Source organism: Platalea leucorodia (assembly GCF_965183815.1).
Source record: "Platalea leucorodia genome assembly, chromosome: Z".
NCBI classification, from domain to species: domain Eukaryota; kingdom Metazoa; phylum Chordata; class Aves; order Pelecaniformes; family Threskiornithidae; genus Platalea; species Platalea leucorodia.
Genome location: NC_138858.1, coordinates 68,177,140 through 68,195,824, shown reverse-complemented (window position 1 = coordinate 68,195,824; position 18,685 = coordinate 68,177,140). Strand labels below are relative to the sequence as shown.

The 18,685-nt window shown below is 38.4% G+C and overlaps 1 protein-coding gene across 1 annotated transcript in view; it reads left to right on the top strand.

Annotated features, from left to right (window-relative positions):
- Positions 1 to 18,685, top strand: part of SRFBP1 (serum response factor binding protein 1) — an 84,245-nt gene that overhangs the window by 61,953 nt on the left and 3,607 nt on the right. Inside the window, exon 5 of the mRNA XM_082335444.1 lies at positions 18,589 to 18,670. Within this exon, the coding sequence (XP_082191570.1) occupies positions 18,589 to 18,670 (82 nt within the window). The remainder of the gene's footprint in view (positions 1 to 18,588; positions 18,671 to 18,685) is intronic.

Here is an 18,685-nt window from a genome sequence, read left to right as displayed (position 1 = left end):
ACAATTTTATTGCCAAGAATACAGAAGGAATATTATTAATCTTGCCAATTTACTTTGACCTATTATTTTTGATGTTTTAATAGTCATGGCTGACTGTATGCTTTCCATATTTACTTAAAATAGGCTTTCATTTAGCTATAATCCTTAAAAACAGGTAATACAGGTGTCTTCGTGGAATTGTTTTGGTTTTTAGAACTGTTGCTATTTCTGTTACTTTCTGCTGCTGGTCCCGTTTTTCAATGGTATGAAAGTCTATTAATCTCACATCTTGTAGTGAATGGGTCTCATGTTTCAAAACAAATTTATGGATGGGTGCTGATGCTTTTTTTAAACCAACAGAGGTTAAAAACCTCACTGCAGTAGAAGAACATGTACAATTAATTATCACAGTACTGTTGACAAGTGGTGGCTAAGCTATCATAACTTTATTGGTTGCTATTGGTTGGCCATAAAATATCCCCAACTACAGAAGGCATCCCTTCTGTGCTTTAACAAACGTTAATTTTCCAATATATTATTTCTTCTTTTCCCACAGTGAGTTATTAAACATACAATAAGAAAAAAATCATTGATTTTCTGTCCCTAGCAATATTCTGTAGGTCACATGAAATGCAGACCACACTGTTTACCTTTTCATTAACTTGAATTTTGAAATATTTGAAGGAAAACATCCTGTGGCTGTTTTCATTTTCAGAATAGGTTTGTTTTCATTGATAAAAGGCAATCTGCTTTTAATTCACTGTGGAATGCTGAATATTAGTTTTGCATAGTGGACATGTAGTCAAGACATTTGTTTAATTCTTTCTGCCCACTGAGATTTTATGTTCCATTACTATGCTTCCCCATATATTTTTCAGAATAAGATGAGCATACTTTTCTATTTAAAAAGAGTTTGCATAGATTTCAGTCAAGTACAATAAAATTGTGCCAAGTGTTTAGCAAGTGGCACTCTAACTTGAGTTCTTATGATGTAGCTGTCAATATTGCTATACTGATGATTGCTAATAAGCAAATCAGATTTATGGTAGTTGCAGAGTGAGTTGGCAAGAGTCACCAGCTACATGACACAAGACTTAACTCCTTTCCTAATTTATGAAAATGTTATAGGGCTTACCATGTTACTGTAACACAAAAAGCAGTAGGTGAACAGTTCTTATTTGTGCACCTCTGCTGAAATATTTTTAATCCATTTTAATATTGCTGCAGCTGGCACCATTGCTATCAACAGGTGATAAATTCTATTGTAAAAATTGTAATGGATGTTGTCATGCAACTTTAACTAGACTTTATATTGTTGGTGCAACAGTTACAGCTGTTGAAAGATGGAACCTGTATTTTATAGGTTTTGACTAAGGTTTTGTGCGCTTTCTGTACACAGTTGTGTACTGTCTGCAACAAATATATTTGCCAGCCATTAATAAAATTGAGAAACATGTGGCAGATCTGTTGTCTAATGTTTCTTTAAACTGGTATTTCCAGCTGTGATTGCATTTTGAAGTGTTCCTTACAGCATATTTACCTGAACTGTTGCGGGAGGCTTGGTTCATTAGTGTTGTGCTTCAGCACGCTGAAGTTATAAATCAGAAGTTAATTCTAAAAATGCTGTTCATTACAAGCAGGAAACTGACTTGGGAACTGACAAACGTCTTAACTGTTATCTTCAGCTTATTGCTAACATGCGTTTAAGGTAACTTAGGTTAAGATAGGCAGGATAAATAAGTTAATATGTATTAATATTTTTCCAGTGTTAGAGAAATTATATGTGTCATTTGTGCTGTTTCTCCAGAAAAGGGGACGTTGGTCCACCTGTGAACACCATCATAACCGCAGTTAGTTTTGTTGCCTTTGCACTAGTGCTAACAGATATCGACTAATTTATTGTAGCATCTCATTTAGTTTTTCTTCCAATAAGTCTTTAGTATATAGAACATAGAAAAAAACCCACTGTGTTTTAAACACTGAGAATGACAGAATTCTGCTCCAGCATAACGGATCTGTCTACTCCAAGCAATGATCTGGAGTGCCATCTTGTCTTAAGTCAAAATACTTCTTATTTTTTCTAAATAATAAAGTCTATGTGCTTCGAAATTCAATGACTTTCAGATTTGGAGGGGGATGGGGTGGGAATAAAACTGAAACTGCAAAGAACTATTGGATTTTTCTTTGAATGAAGAATAGAGTACCAGTATACATTATTGTCAGAGTTCAAATTGAGCATGTGCTTCTGACTTGCAGAAATACCAACAAATATTTGCAGATGACAAATACATCCTCTATTTTTTGCTTCAGGATACAATCTTCACATAGTAGCATAGTTTTCCTTTTTTTGCACTGAGCTCTAATCTGTGATACTTGCAGAAAGCACCACCTTTTCCTACCGAGTTCTGTATTTTCACCTGGTACTCCAATCCTGTCATGTTTGAATCATGCAGATGCTTGTCTGCAAAGAGGATTCTGCACAGTAAATTTTGAGTATATGGTGGTCTTCAAAGTTTGTTGGGGCCATGCCACATCTCTGAGACTCCAGATTACTGAAAAGCTTGCCACAATTTCCAAGTGTGTTGAGAAATTTCTTCTAGACCAGAAATGTAAGCCATTACTAGCTCTTAGAAGTTTTTGGTTTTATTTTTTTTGCTAATGTAAGGCCTGGTGAGCTTATTTTGGATTGCTTCATGTTCAGGAACCAGCTTTGTCTTGTTTGGAATTTAAAAGGAATTTGAAGGCTTTAAGAAACAGGATCTTGGGCAGCTCATGCACGGCCATAGAGAGACATGCCAGGATTTCACTGAGCAGCCTGGTGCACAGTATGATTCTGGTCATTAAAAGTCTAAGCTGCCTGATGAAGACAGCTGTACTTAACATGATTTTGGAGGGATGACGTTAGTGCTGTCTAGCTTCAGGTCCAGATATTTTTAACGGATGCCTAAAGGCTGTTATGCTACAGTTAAAGTTCTGGGGGTTATTTCAGGGGTAAGTGAATTTAGTGTCTATGGTTCTTTACCTATATGGCTCAGATGAATTTGGGATTGGGGAACCAGCTAAAACACTAACAGTAATAAGAAAAGGGTTTTGGTGATTTATCAAATGAGAGTTCTACTTCTTCACATGTGAGAAGACTCTGTTTCACCTCCCAAACTCCTCCGTGAGTTCACTGGATCTATGGTGCAGGACTAAGGAAGTTCTTGGGCAAGAAGGACATGAGAAATAGGTAGAAAGTTATTTCTGCCCAGGACATACAGGAGCAAAAAGGATGAAGTTACAGGACTGATTATGCATTACCTTTATTTCTTTCAAAACAGTGTTTAAATCACATCAAAATAGCATTTCTCAGATTCATATCACCTTCTTTTCAAACTATGCAGGTGATGGCCTGAGATTAGTCGTTTGTCAGTCCACAACCTCTCTCTCATCAGTAACCAAAAAAAGAGAAAGATAGGGTAGTCACAATGCTTGTGTTGTTTTACATTCTTCTTTGTAGATTTACACTGAAAAGCATGTTTCACACCAACAGTCTGTGAAAGGCAGTTTATGAAAGGCTACTAACTTTGAGGCATTAACTAACAGCCAGTAAGTAATTATTTGGAGCATCAGGTTCTCCGGAGTATATCACTAGATGGTAATCTTTGGTTACAAGACACTAACACATACAAGACATGGTTACACAACCAATAAATGCATAACATTTATTCTAATGAATACACTTATTTATTAAGGAAATTTAAACTTGATACTGCTAGTACTTTTTAAATGTGTGACAGTGAAAGAAAGGAAGATGTAATTTCTGAATCGAGAAGAACTTTTGATTAAACACATCTGTGTCTGAGAAGGAAGAGTCATATCTGTATTTCCTAACTTGGAAAAATATAATGGTTTCTATTTTAGCTGACAATCCTAAATGTACACTTGTGATCTTTGCCTCTATTTGAAAAAAATCTACTTTCTAGTGGAAAACATATAAAAACAAAACCTCTGTATTCTCTGTGGATTTAATCTGAGGAAATGCACTAAATCATAAAAGGGGCTTGATGCAAAGTCTCTTGCAGTTTAATTGAAGACTTTCCGTTAACTTCAAAGGCTTTGGATCAAGCACAGAATAGTTGCTCTCTTTCGTTTGGGCTTCAGGGGATTTTTCCGCAACCTCCTCCCTTCTTGCCCCACCCCCTAGATCCCCCCTGAAGAATTCTACTCACTACAAAAACATCCCGATTAGGATAGATGTTATTATTGATATAAAACTTCTGTTTCTGTTGTTAGTGCCTTTAATAGCAGCATAACTAGATAATTACTTGTGTGGATTTTTAACATTCTTTGCTTATGAAAATATTTTGTTTGCAATCCATAAACCATAGGGAGAGGACTACTGTATGAATCAGTCTTTTGCGTAATACTGATCTGATAGTCCATCAGGTTTGTATAATGTGCTTATCATTAATTCTTTTCACTTTGCTGTTCTGTGGTTTGATTTTTGGCAATGTGGGGACAAATGGCTGGTGTTTTTGAGGGACCAATGAAAAACTTCATTCTATTTTTTTAACCTGAGTTCTGGTTGTTACACTCTTCTTGAATTAGAAATCATGTATAGACAAGCAGAGCATAATTATAAGAAGAATATGTGATAATTTAATAGCCTAATGATCGCCTACCTGAACTCTGTTAACAATCTCCACATCACACAACCACACCCCACACCCCCTGACCCCAGTCCTTCTTTCTAAGTATCAATTATTGGAAACATTTTTAGCAACTTTACTTACTTCTGCTTCAGAATTAATGTTTTGCCTTGTGCCTACAAAGATGTTTCCATTCTCCAACCATGTGTTTATGCTGAGAATAGTAAAATAATAATACTCCATTTATTTTCCTACATGTTAAAATGTTATGTTACGTTCCTTTCTTATTTCAGTATGGAAATAAAGGTATTCATTTGCATGTCAGATACCAGGTATACTTTTCTGTGTGTAGTAGTTGCATCTGTCAACATCTTATGTTTTTGGAAATGTGTTGCATTGATTTAATAGCACAGTTTCCTGTAACACAGGCTAAAATAATTGGCTTGATGCTGGGAATCAGTGTTGCAGAGTTGAATTCTTTTTGTCCTGAGTATTTTTACTCTGTATAAATGGAAGTTACACTGAGTGTATGAAGCCACTGTTTCATGAGAATTTTCCATGTCAAACACCAGATGTTAATGTTAAACAAGTATGTTTGTGGTCTTCCTAAGACTACTGATGAAGTGAAGAATTTTGCATTCAGTGATGAATATCACATTCAGGTGTAAATACTTTCTCTGTGTGACTGATTGGTTTTTGTTTTCTTTTCCTGAAGGTTCCTCATCTTCCAGATTTGATCACTTAAACTGCAAGCTGTTTAGCGTGTCTTTTATATATACACTCCTCTATATTTTAGAGCCTAGAATCTATTGCTATGGCTGCAACCAAAGTTTTATGTCAATATAAAACTAAGTCTGTCAACTTTTAAGAAATCTTTCTCCACTCTTCTCCCACCTACTTCTCCACCTGATTGTCCATCTGTCTGCTAGCCCAGCCAGTATCAGTCCCTTCCCAGGCTCCCACTGGGAGAGTTCGGGCTCCTGTCTATGCTATGTTCTGTCCATTGCCCTCCCACCTTTGGCTAGCCATTCCTTCCCCCCCCCCCCCCTTCCCCTTACTTTTTCTAGATCAATTTGTAGATCTCTTCTCCGTCAGCCTCTTTGCATTCAAACTAGGGTGCCACACGTGGGCTTCAGTAGGGTCACCATTTGAGAGCAAGGAGATAGACTAGACCAAAGTTACCATCATCTTCAACAGCAGAGTAGCAATTGTAGTGATCTCAGTGTAATTACAGCTTGGATTCTGTCCATTTTGGAAAGAATCTTTTTAAAGTTCAGTATTGAAATAAATTGCTAGTAACTTTGGCAGTTTTTCACAGAGATACTATGTTTATCTCTGACATAAAAAAGCTGTCTCCTGTCAAATTTTCAATTACTAGTCCAGGGATCTTTCTACCACTCATTTACATTCCTATGAAGCTGTATTACTTAATTTTGTTGCCTGGCTGAACTGATCGTTCAAGATTCTTAAAGTGTGTTCCTGTCCCTTAGACAAGGCTCAATCTCAAAAGTGATGTGATTGCTTTTGATTTCATTATGCTCATTTCACTTATTTGGTGGGTCAGACCAGAATGTGGGCAGGCATATTGTTGTCAATAAAGCTCAGAGCGAGTTGATTCACATTTTTGTAAGCGATATTTGGCTTGGTTCACCTAGGTAGTTCAGACACAATAAACACACTTGCAAGAGCATAAATGGATAGAAAGATAGGTGGGGATGAGCAGTGTTTTTAAGCTCAGATATGTCTCTGGTAGTGACGTTGTGATGCAGGAGGCTTCACATGCACATGGCTGTATTTTTTCAGTCCCAGAAAGATTTATATCACAACACTCATGAAAGACAAGCAACTCTCAACTTTCATTCCTATTTTAAATGAGTATTTAAGTGATGTATATAAATATCTTACTGGATATGAGCTGTCATGGGAACACTAGAGGAAGATGTTAGAAGTAGTCTTGTTTTTATGCTATCCTTGAAGAAAATGCAGAAAAAATATGTTACATAACAAGAGGTTCTCAAGGTATGCTGGTTGGTTTGGCGATTTTTTTTTTTTTCCCTTAAATAACGGAAGTCCAATTTACTGATGTCCAGAATCTCCTTGGTATCCTTCTCCAAAATATTATTCAGACTTGTATACAATGCCCAAGAGGCAAGAGGTCCAGAATCTCAATGCATGGATGACAGTGTGGTATAGAAAGGAGAGATTTAGGTGTTTGGGGAACAAGAGGAAGCTGCACAGGAAAGATGAGCTGCATCACAATCAAAATTGTGCCAGGCTGCTGGCACTGAAAATTTTAAAGGTCATAAAGGAGTACTTAAACTAAAAGCAGGGGGAAGACAATGTGCATGGCGGAACATCTGATTCACAATGACGTGACCGACGGGGGGCATGTGGCTACTTTTCAGGATGTTTCTTAAAGGCGAAGGAGGGAACAGCTAGATCCAATAAATAATGAAGGTAAATCAGACTGCCTACAGTGCCAGTTGATCGGCACCTCCAATACTAAGTTACAGAGAAAGGGTGTAAGTTATGAATATTTCCATACCAATCCTTGAACTGAAAAAATTAATGGGGGGAGACTAGAATACCTGACATATAATGTCATCACAGTTCTAATAGATATCCTCCTTCCACCAGGTCTTCAAGATAATTAATGAAAGGCACTATCTTTACAGGGATAATGGGGTAGGATGTATGTGCATGAGAGTGGTGCCGTGTTGTCAAGCACTGTATTTTAAGTCTAACAGCACAAATATATTACAAGAGAAGCACTAAGAAGCCTTTTGTATGGGAGTTCCAACTGTCATAAAAGTTTGGTACCAGTAATGTGCTACAGCCTCCAGTCAGAACGATTATGGTGGACAGAAAACGTTAGATGAGATTAGAGAAGCTACAAATTTAGGACAGATATTAATAGTGAGAGTTTTCAGTTACCCTTAATTCATTTGGGTACTAAAGAGAGAATCTTTGAATTGCATCCTTTATGTATCTATAGGGAAAGTGATCATTTTATAAAGTTGATCCACATGAAGGGGTAGCGAGAAGGATATCCTTAACCAAATGAGAAAGGAAAATGTTTTCCCTGTCTTGCCATCTGTCTATCTGCTAATCCTCTAACTATTGGTACCCATTGAGCAATTTCAACCAAGGTTACTGGAGGTGGTTATAAAAGCATTAACTTCCAACAGGTTGGTTTTTGTGTGAGAAACCAAGATCAGTGTGCCATTGAGCGAAAGGTGGCCATAGTTCATTACCTCTTGATCTTGTTTTGAGAAGCACCATAGAGTTGGCACAGAAGATGAGTGCAAGGAGAGACAACATAAGGTAGAACATACATGAGTTGGAATCCTTCATTATTTTGGTTGCTTAGAGAACTTAAGTGTTAAGATGTCTTTAATGTTATATAAACAATTGTAATCACTTATGTTGAAGACTGATAGCTACTCACATGTTACTAACTGGAAAAGCTCTTTCTGTATATATGCTTTGTACTGGGACTCAGAATTGCATTACAGAATCAGAAAAAAATAAATCTGACATTCCTGATATTTCTAAAAATGAAAAACAGCTGCTGCTGTCTTTTGCTCTTTTTATTTTTATAAATGAAACTCTATCAGTTTTTCATATAAAAATTTTTATCATATAAAAATAAAATACAAAACCATTCCGATTTCTTCCCCCCTTTTCTATCCAGATCAGTTTTTAAAGTGCTGCAACTGAGAATTAAGAAATTGAGATATATAAAAATAAAAGCTAAAAAAGAAAAAAATGAAGTTATGGAATTAGGAGGGCTCTTTGAGCTCAATATGAAGCCCATCAGTCTGTTAAAACTGGAAAAACAGATGAAAAGTGCTGGAGGCACTATTGCTTGAACTTTTTAAAACTTAACTGTAGAAGGAGAAAAATCAGATGTTCTTGAATTACTGGAATTCTGTTTAAGGGAAAATCTCATCTATTGGCATGTCAATGAACGTAGCTGCTAAGACCAGCTACGTTAAAAAGTTATAGCATGGTAAAATGAGAGCATAAGTTTACAGCGTGTTGCCCCTCTATGGCAAGATTACTAGGTAAGAGAAAGTATGAGAAACATGAGGTAACTAGTCACTTAGTGAAAGTATAACAGCTTTAAATTTAAAGAGTGATGGTCTAGTTTTCTTGGGTTTGGAATACAAATAACTGCATGATGATTTAAATGGTTGAGTGATTACACATTAGGAAAATGCTGCATGCCAGAGTTCAGTAATAATAATGTAATGGCCCAGAAGATGCCCAAGAGCCTCTAAGCATAAAGGTGACTGTTCTGTGTGCCATATGGTGAAATACCTGCTATAAAATGTGAACATCCAGGGTTTCCATTTATTTTACATCCATCATCTGCTGATATGCTCAAGTAATATCAGGGCTTCCATATATATCTGACATGTGTTTATCATTAGAGTAAGTTTCGAATGCATATATTCCCTCAATAGACTTAATGATGGAAAATCTACATTTTGTGCCAAAGAACTGGTATGTTTATCTCAGATGTTTTAATAGTTTTTCAGTGAACAGAATTTGTATTTCCATTGTCTTTTTCAGAAAGTGGCTGAAAAACATATAGATTAAAAGAAACCTGTTTTCAATTGTGCACGAAAATTACACTGTGGTATGCCAAGAAATTCTGTCTTGTTTTGAATAGCATGTTATAACATGGCCTACCCCTGGTTAGTGTGTGCAGCATTTGTGAAGTCTTTAAGTCGTCTGTGCCTCCAGATCCCTGGCTCTCATATTTAGTTCCTTCAGCAGTGCTCTGACTTTAAGTACATCTCTCCCAAGAGTTTTATCCAAAGACATTGACCTAACAATACTTTAGTTACATATAGGTGTGTTCCCTGGTGGTAACGCTTGTAAATGTGAAGGTCTGAGCAAGACAGGGTTTGTTGGCAAGGATAAATCCTTTACTTTTACGTTATAAATTATCTGAAATATACCTGGTTAAATTGGAGTTTGTTTTTCAAACATTAGCTAGTTTTGAAGCTTTACATCTGTTTTAAATTTGAAAATCTGAACTATGTCTACTTTCTCTATTACAAACTGTCTTTCATATGTGCTTATACATACAGTGCTGTATCAGGCTGCATCTGACAAGTGATAATTTCAGGTTTGAGGATCTGTTTTACAGTGAAATATTGTAAGGATGCCTCAAGATTACATCCCTGAAAGTTCGTTACAGAGTTTTGTCACCAAATTGGCTTCATAAGGAGAATGGTGGATATCTCAGTTCTGAAACTTCTCAGGTTTGTCCAAGGCAGAATGCTGTGAACTTCTTGGTCCATTAAATAGTTTTAATAATGTGGAGCTCATCCCTATATCTCACCAATTTATTTGCTACCATCTGCTTCCACTCAGTCTTTGGACATGCCCATGGTGCGCAGCTGGATCTTGAGGCTCAGATGCATTCAGATCATAGTGAACTCGGACAATTCTGTTTCCTACTTGGCTTGCAGCACTGCCTGAGTGTTTTTGGTCTACTTTGTGTTTCTGCTCTCTTTTCTATAACAATTAAGTACAAGTAATCAATTTTTTAAATTTTGTTTTCCCAAATAGTTGTTGTTTCAGATTTCAAGATTGGCCAGCTTAACTCCCTATTTGGAGTTAATAAACAACTGCCTATTTTGAGTCTCCAGACCCTGATTCTAGATGGCCAGTTACAGGCAAATGATCTGTCAGCTTCATTTTTCTGCAAAAGTCAGTTGTGGTTTCAGATTTGATATGTAGTGGTTGTCAAACTAATTTATATATGACCTTTCCTCCAAATTTCATTACGTTCTCTGAAGAAGTCTATGTGAATTTTGTGTCAAAGACCTTTCTCTTTGTATTGTTCACAGCTACTGCCTGTTGTCTGAGAGGCATTTTGTTTCTGTTCCCCCTGAAGTACATTTTTTGCCTCAGGGTTTCTATTTCATCATATTTTGCTTTCCAGTTTACTTTCTCAATATGATTGTCTTTTGCCTGATTTGGGGTGCAGGATGCGGGGGTTGTTTGGGGTTTTTTGTGGGTTTGGGGTGTTGTTGTTGGTTTGTTTTTGGTTTTGTTTTTTTTTTTTTTTTTAGTGGCATCTATTGTACTGTGCTGTGTGCCAAATTTTTTAAGTCAGTTTGGCAAGACATGTTTTGTAGTGATATAGTGCCTCAACTGTTCAAATGTCAAAATATATGAAACTCATGTATTTTATACAAAACTATATATAAAAAGCAAAAACATGTAGCCTTTATACTGTTATGTTTCATGTATTTGATTTTATGTTGCTATAAGCCAGAACTGTACATATTTTATACTGGTTAATTGTACTGGATGTATAATTTTTTTAGAATCTAATATGGGGAGTGCTCTCTTCACAACTGCTTTCCACTGGGGATTTGTCCACATCGTAGATACATTTGTCCATCACAACTGTGCGGGGGAGTTGGCACGGTGCTCACTTTATGTCCTCTTTCACAAATTTAAGAAGTTCACATTTTTTCTTAGAAAATGCATGCATTGTTTGTGTGGGATGCCAGAATGAGAGGATTATAGCCACATATTCTTACTAGCCCTGGAAGAAGTGAAGAAGAGTTAGCAGCATTTGACTTTTCCGGCAATCTTGCTGTTTCAGCTTACACCTAGAGTTGACCCTGTTCTCCATGAGGAGATGATAAGGAATCCATGCCTGCTTTATTCGGGATTTTTTGATCTGACTTTTCTTTATTGAAACAATCATAGGAATTATTTTATGTGTAAGGAGAAGAAGGAAAGAATTAGTAGAAGATTAAGTACGTAATTTGTCCTTGGGCAGGTATGGGGTTTATGCCAAGCTTTGCTGTAGATCACTGTAGTAGTTTGGGATGAAACACTGTATTTCTCTTTGACAATTTCCGAATCTGAAAAATAAGCATTTACCTCACACTTGTATGGTTGGCTAAATTAGTTGTGACAGGTTAATCTGGAGAAACTCTATTGACTCTTTTATACTCCAGTTAAATATGGTCTTTTAACACATGTAAAGTGCTAGGCTTCTTAAAGGACCTTTAAACTTCTTCAAATGCTTGGATAGTAGGTATTTTTTATCATGCATGCAGCAAAGAACACCAAAAAGCTATTTTTGTTTGAATTTATGGCCTATTTTGAAATTCTTATTTTAAAAGAAGAGGAGACAATGATAGAAACAAATTTATAATTCATACTCCTTTTTGATAAAAGACAAACCAAACTGGATGTGTGAAGGTAGTTCCAAGTGAAAATATTATGGGGAAAAAATAGCTTTGGTCAAGACATACAAATGAAGTTAAGGCAGTGTAAGCACATTGATAGTATTTAGAAGAATCTCATGCTTCTCCCTGATGCTGGGTTCAAGAGTCTGCAGAAGTCAGTGATGAGTTGACAGTCAGTGCTACTGCCCATCAGTGCAAGGTGAGCAAGATTCTCCAGACCTTTACCTTCTATTGTATGCAGTTCTGCAGATGAGTGAAGAGATAGTCCAGAGTACCCTATGTTGCCATGGGTCTTCACCTTCCATAATGCTTGCAAGATAAAGTAAATATCCAAATATTTTCATGGTTGAATTACTGTAATAACAGAAAACAGTGTAAACCAATATAAACTGTGGCAAGTGTTGAAAAGACTAATAAGCAAGAAGCCAAGGGGGACTGGAGGTTTACTTGTGTATCTTGATGTTTTGTAAGACATTGTTAAGTTTTTCTTCTGTTGTTCTATTACAAGACATTATTGTGCTGAGTTTTTTTGCAAAGGCTTTAGATCTGTTAGGACATCCATTTTAGCTTCAATTGAAAATTTTTCATCAGTCTATTTTAAAAATTGTATATAGTCCTATGCAAAAAAATCTGTTGAAACTTGCATGATTTCCTGATGTCCATACAGAAGTAACTGCCGTAAGAACTTCCCACCTGTCTTGCTATTAAGCTTGCATAGCTACTTCTTCATAACACCTGTACGAACATTTTGATGTTACATGGAAAATTGGGAAAGCTTGAGTAAAAACTGAGTAAAAGTTGATTATAAATCTGACAGGTTTTGGCTATCCATTTCCAGTGCAGAGTCTGAAGCATTTAGTGCTGATATTTCTCTCCTTTGAATACTATGGGATTGCTCTCTGTTATTTCTGTATTTGGGAGAACAACTCTCTTTTAAACTCTTGCCAAATCCAACAGAGACCTGCATTCCCTAGTTGATCCATCCTCCTCTTACCAAGGTGAGTGTATTGGGCTTGCATGGCAAGGTTTTGGTAGTGGGAGAGCTACAGGGGTGGCTTCTGTAAGAAGCTGCTGGAAGCTTCCTCTGTGTCAGACAAAGCCAATGCCAGCCGGCTCCAAGACAGACCCGCTGCTGGCAGAGGCTGAGCCCGTCAGCAACGGTGGTAGCGCCTCTGGGATAACATATTCAAGAAGGGTAAAAAAACCTGCAACTGCAGCCAAAGAGAGGACTGAGAATATGTGAGAGGAACAGCCCTGCAGATACCAAGGTCAGTGAAGAAGGAGGGCAAGAGGTGCTCCAGGTGCCGGAGCAGAGATTCCCCTGCAGACCATGGTTAAGACCATGGTGAGGCAGGCTGTCCCCGGCAGCCCATGGAGGTTAACGCTGGAGCACATACCCACCTGCAGCCCGTGGAGGACCCCACGCCGGAGCAGGTGGATGCCGAAAAGAGGCTGTGACCCCGTGGGAAGCCCATGCTGGAGGAGGCTTCTGGCAGGACCTGTGGACACAGGAGCCCACACTGGAGCAGGTTTACTGGCAGGACTTGTGACGCTGCAGGGGACCCGTGCTGGAGCTGTCTATTCCTGAAGGACTGCACCCTGTGGAAGGGACCCACACTGGAGCAGTTCGTGAAGAACTGCAGCCCGTGGGAAGGAGTCATGTTGGAGAAGTTCATGGAGGACTGTCTCCCATGGGAGGGGCCCCATGCTGGAGCAGGGGAAGAGTGTGAGGAGTCCTCCCCCTGAGGAGGAAGGACCGGCAGAGACAATGTGCCCCTCTCCAGCTGAGGGAGTTATGGAGCAGCTTTGTTGGGCACCTAGCATGCAGCCAGGGTCAACCCACCGCAGTCAGTAAACAATATCTTGCTGTCAGGAGCTGAGAGATGACAATGCTGCCACGAGTGATACCAATAACCAATTGCCTCTCATACCAAAATCTTCACCATGTCTGATGGCCACAAATCACATACTGTATGTCTTACAGACATAAAGGAAGAGGGAGAACTAGCAGCATTTCACAGTCAGAAAGTAACTTTTCTGAAGGGTCTTATTCCAATGCAGTATGAGGTCATGGGATGGACTTGGGTGGCAGCCATGTTCTGGCACCTTCAGCCACCCTGTGACTCCACATTAACCACATCTGCTATTATGAAGGACAGCTGTAACTAGTTAGAGCTCTGGGAAGAATGTGTGGATTAACAGGTTTTCTGGGGCTTTTTTAGTAGAGAGACAGCTCTTCTCCTAAGCTGCTACAAAGGGTATTGCAATGACATCTTGTTTTGGCCCAGAACTGGGTTTTGGGTTTTTGGTTTTTTGTGTTGTTTTGTTTTGTTTTGTTTTGCTTTGTTTTTTTAATGCTTACTCTGGTTTGCATTATATCTGCCATTTTTTTGCTTACAATCAGGCTGTTGTTATACTTGATATTAAACTGTACTTCCAGTTAGTTTAGAAACTTGAGTATGACATGCTTCAAGGTTACTTTTTGTGTCATGGCTTTTGCCATGTACTGCATACTTGTCAGTGGGGTTTCTGACTGTCTCCATTTGAATGTCATTTTAAATAACCGAGAGATGATCTGAAGTGACAGATGCAGGGCCACCAAGCATTACCAGTTCGGTAGCATTGTCCTGTGACCCAGTTGAAATTCTAGTAGTAGTCTTTGTAGTAGTATACTCTTCTAGTAGCAGTCTTGGTTTTGATGAGACCTGTAACAAGGCAATCCCCTTTTGTACAAAAGTCAATTGAAGAATAGAAGTATGACCTCTTTCTTTCCTATTATTGATTATAATTATAGCAGAGAGGGTACAAACAAAAGTAGACTTGAACAGGAAGAGTAATCAGAATGAAGCAATGGTCAGAAGTCTCCATTTCATGTTCCCAAGTTAATCCCAGGTTTCTGCCCTTTAATTCTTCCTGAAGCTCTACTGTCTCAAGCATGCTAACAAGGTATCCATTTCAACTCCTGCAATCACATCTGCCCCAAGGCCCTGACACACTCAGTTTCTCATTCTCACTTTATCACCTGCATTGTATGAAGCAGGTACTACTCACACAACTTCTGCCTGACTTTTTTTTTACCCAGTGCTGCCAGCTCTCAGAGCAATTTCGTACTTCTTCTGACCCCTATGCCAGTACATCTCAAAACTTACATTGTGAATCTGTTTTTATCTTAGCAAGCTTGTAATGTCCATTCTCTTCCCAATCATTGTCACATTGTACAAAGTTTGTCTCCCTTATGTGGGGCACGCATGTGTGTTTGCACATGTGTCAGTTATACAACTGCTGCTTTATTATGCTATAACTGACAAGTTATGTTTTGAGGTTTGTGCATCTGTGTGCACATCTACCATTCCGGATGAAGAATGATTGTTTATGCAGTTTGGGTTTCTTTTCATTTTAAGAGATTTGAAAATATAGAGATCAGTGCAGTTCATTCAGTTAAATGTCCACATGGAGTTTAACAAAACCTGTCAGTGATGATAGAGAGATGTCTTTAGTACCATATGCAGAAATAATGCATCACTTACCAAGATGAAAAGTTTGAGGAGACTCTGACTTTCAGGTGGTTCTGTACATAGCTTACAACTTCTCACTGAAAAGTGTGACTATACACTGCTCGGTTGCTTTGTTTACTTTGCAGCACCTCAGTTGCACACTGATTGAGAGAGAATGTTCCTGTGGAAAGTACTAGGACATTCTTGCATGGAAAAATGAGTAGTGCAAAATAATACAAGAAGTAACAGGAACATGTGAGAATAAATGTATGCAATTCCAGTGTCTGCATCATTAAACATACTGCGGGCAGGAGGAGGGGGAAAGGGTGTTCTTCCTCTAAATACAGTTGACGTTTTTCTGTTAAGTTTTATTTTCTGCCAAGGTTTTATATACTGGAAAATACTTGAGGAAAAATAAATTGAGCATTGGATGTGCCAAAAAAACAGAAAAATGGGAAATTTTAAAGAATGTGAATGTCATATGGTATGTTTGTTGGCTACTGTCTATCACTGTGAGCAGTGGTTGTGAAGTATTTTGCTATGAGGAAAAAATGTGGTTATTCCATATGGATTGGCATGTATATGCTTAAACCCTTTCTATAAATATTTGAATTAAAGGACACCAGATGTTGCACAGGAGCTGCTGCTGCTTTCTGAACTTCATGGTATATTCTTTCAAAACCCACAGGAAGTAGCTGAGGGAAAAAGTGTATTAATTAAGTTCAGAAATAGATTTTCCAGCTATAGAAAAATCTCCAAAGAAAATAGCGTTTGATCTTCAGAAATGTCAGCTTGCTGTCCCAGGAATCTGGTGGCAGCATGCAGCACTGTCACTTGGGGATCAAAATTCAGATTTCAAGTTCTCAGAGCTAGGCTAGCCTGAAAGTAAGGCAGTCTGTGGCCCTTGGAAATGGACCCATCTTTTGACCCGTCTCCTCTGGCCAGTGTTCATAGTTCTGTAGACAGTCTACAGAGAAAAACATTTTTCCAGTTTTTCTTGACCTGGAGAAACAACACTGTAATAGCAGAGACTTGAGGAGAAAGGAAAGTACTAGAATTCCCAGATGCTCTGCGCTTCAGACATGAAATACGAGCGACATACACGGAGTATATTTTGTATGCTCTAGAACTATGGCAAAAGAAGTACAAATGGAACTTGCTTTGCATTGGTTGAGGAATAAGATTTATGTTTTGCAAACCAATTAAATGTTTCTGCATTTAGAAGTACTGGCTCTGCTGTAGCTGTAGTGTCTTCTGCTTTGTTTCCTTCAGACCAAAGCACTGAAAGTGACTGTCCTGCACTATTAGTTGGCATGAAGTGTCCATCTATCTCTGTGCAGTTAATACATAACTGTTTATACTAAGTGTCATAATTCTGCTGGAAGAAAATGTAAATACAAACAAGTAAGATTCCCCACTGAGCACTCTTAAGTCAAGCAGATCAGATACTTTAAACATGTGTTGCTGATGTGTTAGGTAGTGTTTGTGTCGTGGTTTGATCCCAGCCAGCAGCTAAGCATCCAGCAGCTGCTCGCTCACCCCTCCCCCACAGGATGAGGATAGCATCAGAAGAGCAAAAGTGAGAAAAACTCGTGGCTTGAGATAAAGACAGTTCAATAAGTGAAGCAAAGCTGTGTGAGCAAGCAAAGGAGAATAAGGAATTTATTCACTACTTCCCATTGGCAGGCAGATGTTTAGCCACATGCTGGAAAGAACGACTTCATTTCACGTAACGGTTACTTGGGAAGACAAATGCCGTAGCCACAAACATCCCACACTTCCTTTTCCTTTCCTTGAGCTCTTATTGCTGAGCACAACTCGATGTGGAATGGAAAATCCTTTTGGTCAGTTTGGATCAGCTGTCCCAGGTGTGTTTCCTTCCCTCTGCCTGATTGTTGGGAGGGCAGAGTGAGAAGCAGAGAAGGCCTTGATGCTGTGCAAGCACTGCTCAGCAATAACTAAAACATTGGTGTGTTACCAACTCTAAAATGTTTTAGTCTCAAATCCAAAGCACAGCACCATCTTGGCTGCTGTGAAGAAAGTTAACTCCATCCCAGGGCAGAGCCAGTACAGTCTCCACCCTTTATTCCCTGCCATTTACATACCTGAGACTTGGGCTCCATCTGTTGCGGTGGTAGCTCAGGACAGGAGAGGCAGTGTGTCATGTTGAGTTGTTGGGCACCAAAACCAGCTCAGAATGGGTCACAGGGCACTTTCCCGGTTCTTTACCAGGCTCATCTGTTGGTTGGTGGCTTCTGCTGTAGTACTTCCTGGAGCACATAGCTCAAATCACAGGTAGCAACAATTTAAACATATATCCATTATAGTGCTACTAGGAGGAAGGTGTGTCTTTTCTCCTCTCCCAGAGAATTCCACTGCAGGCTTTAAGAAATCTTCCTGCTGAATTTGTGTTTCACAAGCCTGTTACATCCCTTTTCCATCTGTTCAAAAAAAAGAAGACAAAGCTGTGTTTGGAAGAGTCTTGGATACTTCTCATTTTGTTCTTCAAGCAGAATGATGACAAGAACCTGAAACTGAGGTAGCTTTTACAATGTATCATACCTGTGACTTCTGATATACAAAAGAGGAAGTCAGAAATTGAAGCAATTCCTACTTTTCTCCTTTTCCTTCAAATTAAAGCATGAAGATCATATTTGTTCTTTGAACTAGTCTAGAGTTCCAGTATTCTACCACATCAAATTCAAGGTTGTTTGTCTTTAAGATCAGGTTAGACTTTACCTCTCAACCACACACATTTGATGTATATTCCTTCAATGCCTGTTATGTCATTTTGCTTAGTTTTATGGCATCCATACTGCTCTTCTTGCAAGCTGCTGTATTCCTTCATGCAGAATGCCTTCTACCAATAGGATATTCTTTATTTAGGGGGTTCCTGAATTTGCTCTGCACATGTAAGAAATAGTGAATGTGAAAGCAGCGTGTTAGCTCTGAAAGATGTGTCTGGTATGCTTTTAAAATAAAAATCATGTTATCCCTATTCAGTACCGGAGAAATACCAGATTTACATGTCTTACATTTTTGTGAATGTTTGGGCAGTCAGATTTTTCCTCATTTAGAATGATGGTAATACAGGAGAAATAAGAAATATTGAAATATTATAGTGTGATAAGCTTTTCCTCTTGTTCAGTTAATAGTCCAGAATCACATTAGTGTGCATTGTAGCATAACTGATACAGACCTGTATAAGTATTCACTGTTCTATTGACTTCATTCCTTTGAATTTATTTTGTATAGCCAAATTGTACTGCAACTGAGCGAGCCATTGCAAGACTTGCAACACACCCCATCTTGAAACCCAGATTTGTTGAACTTAAAGGTATGAAACATTATA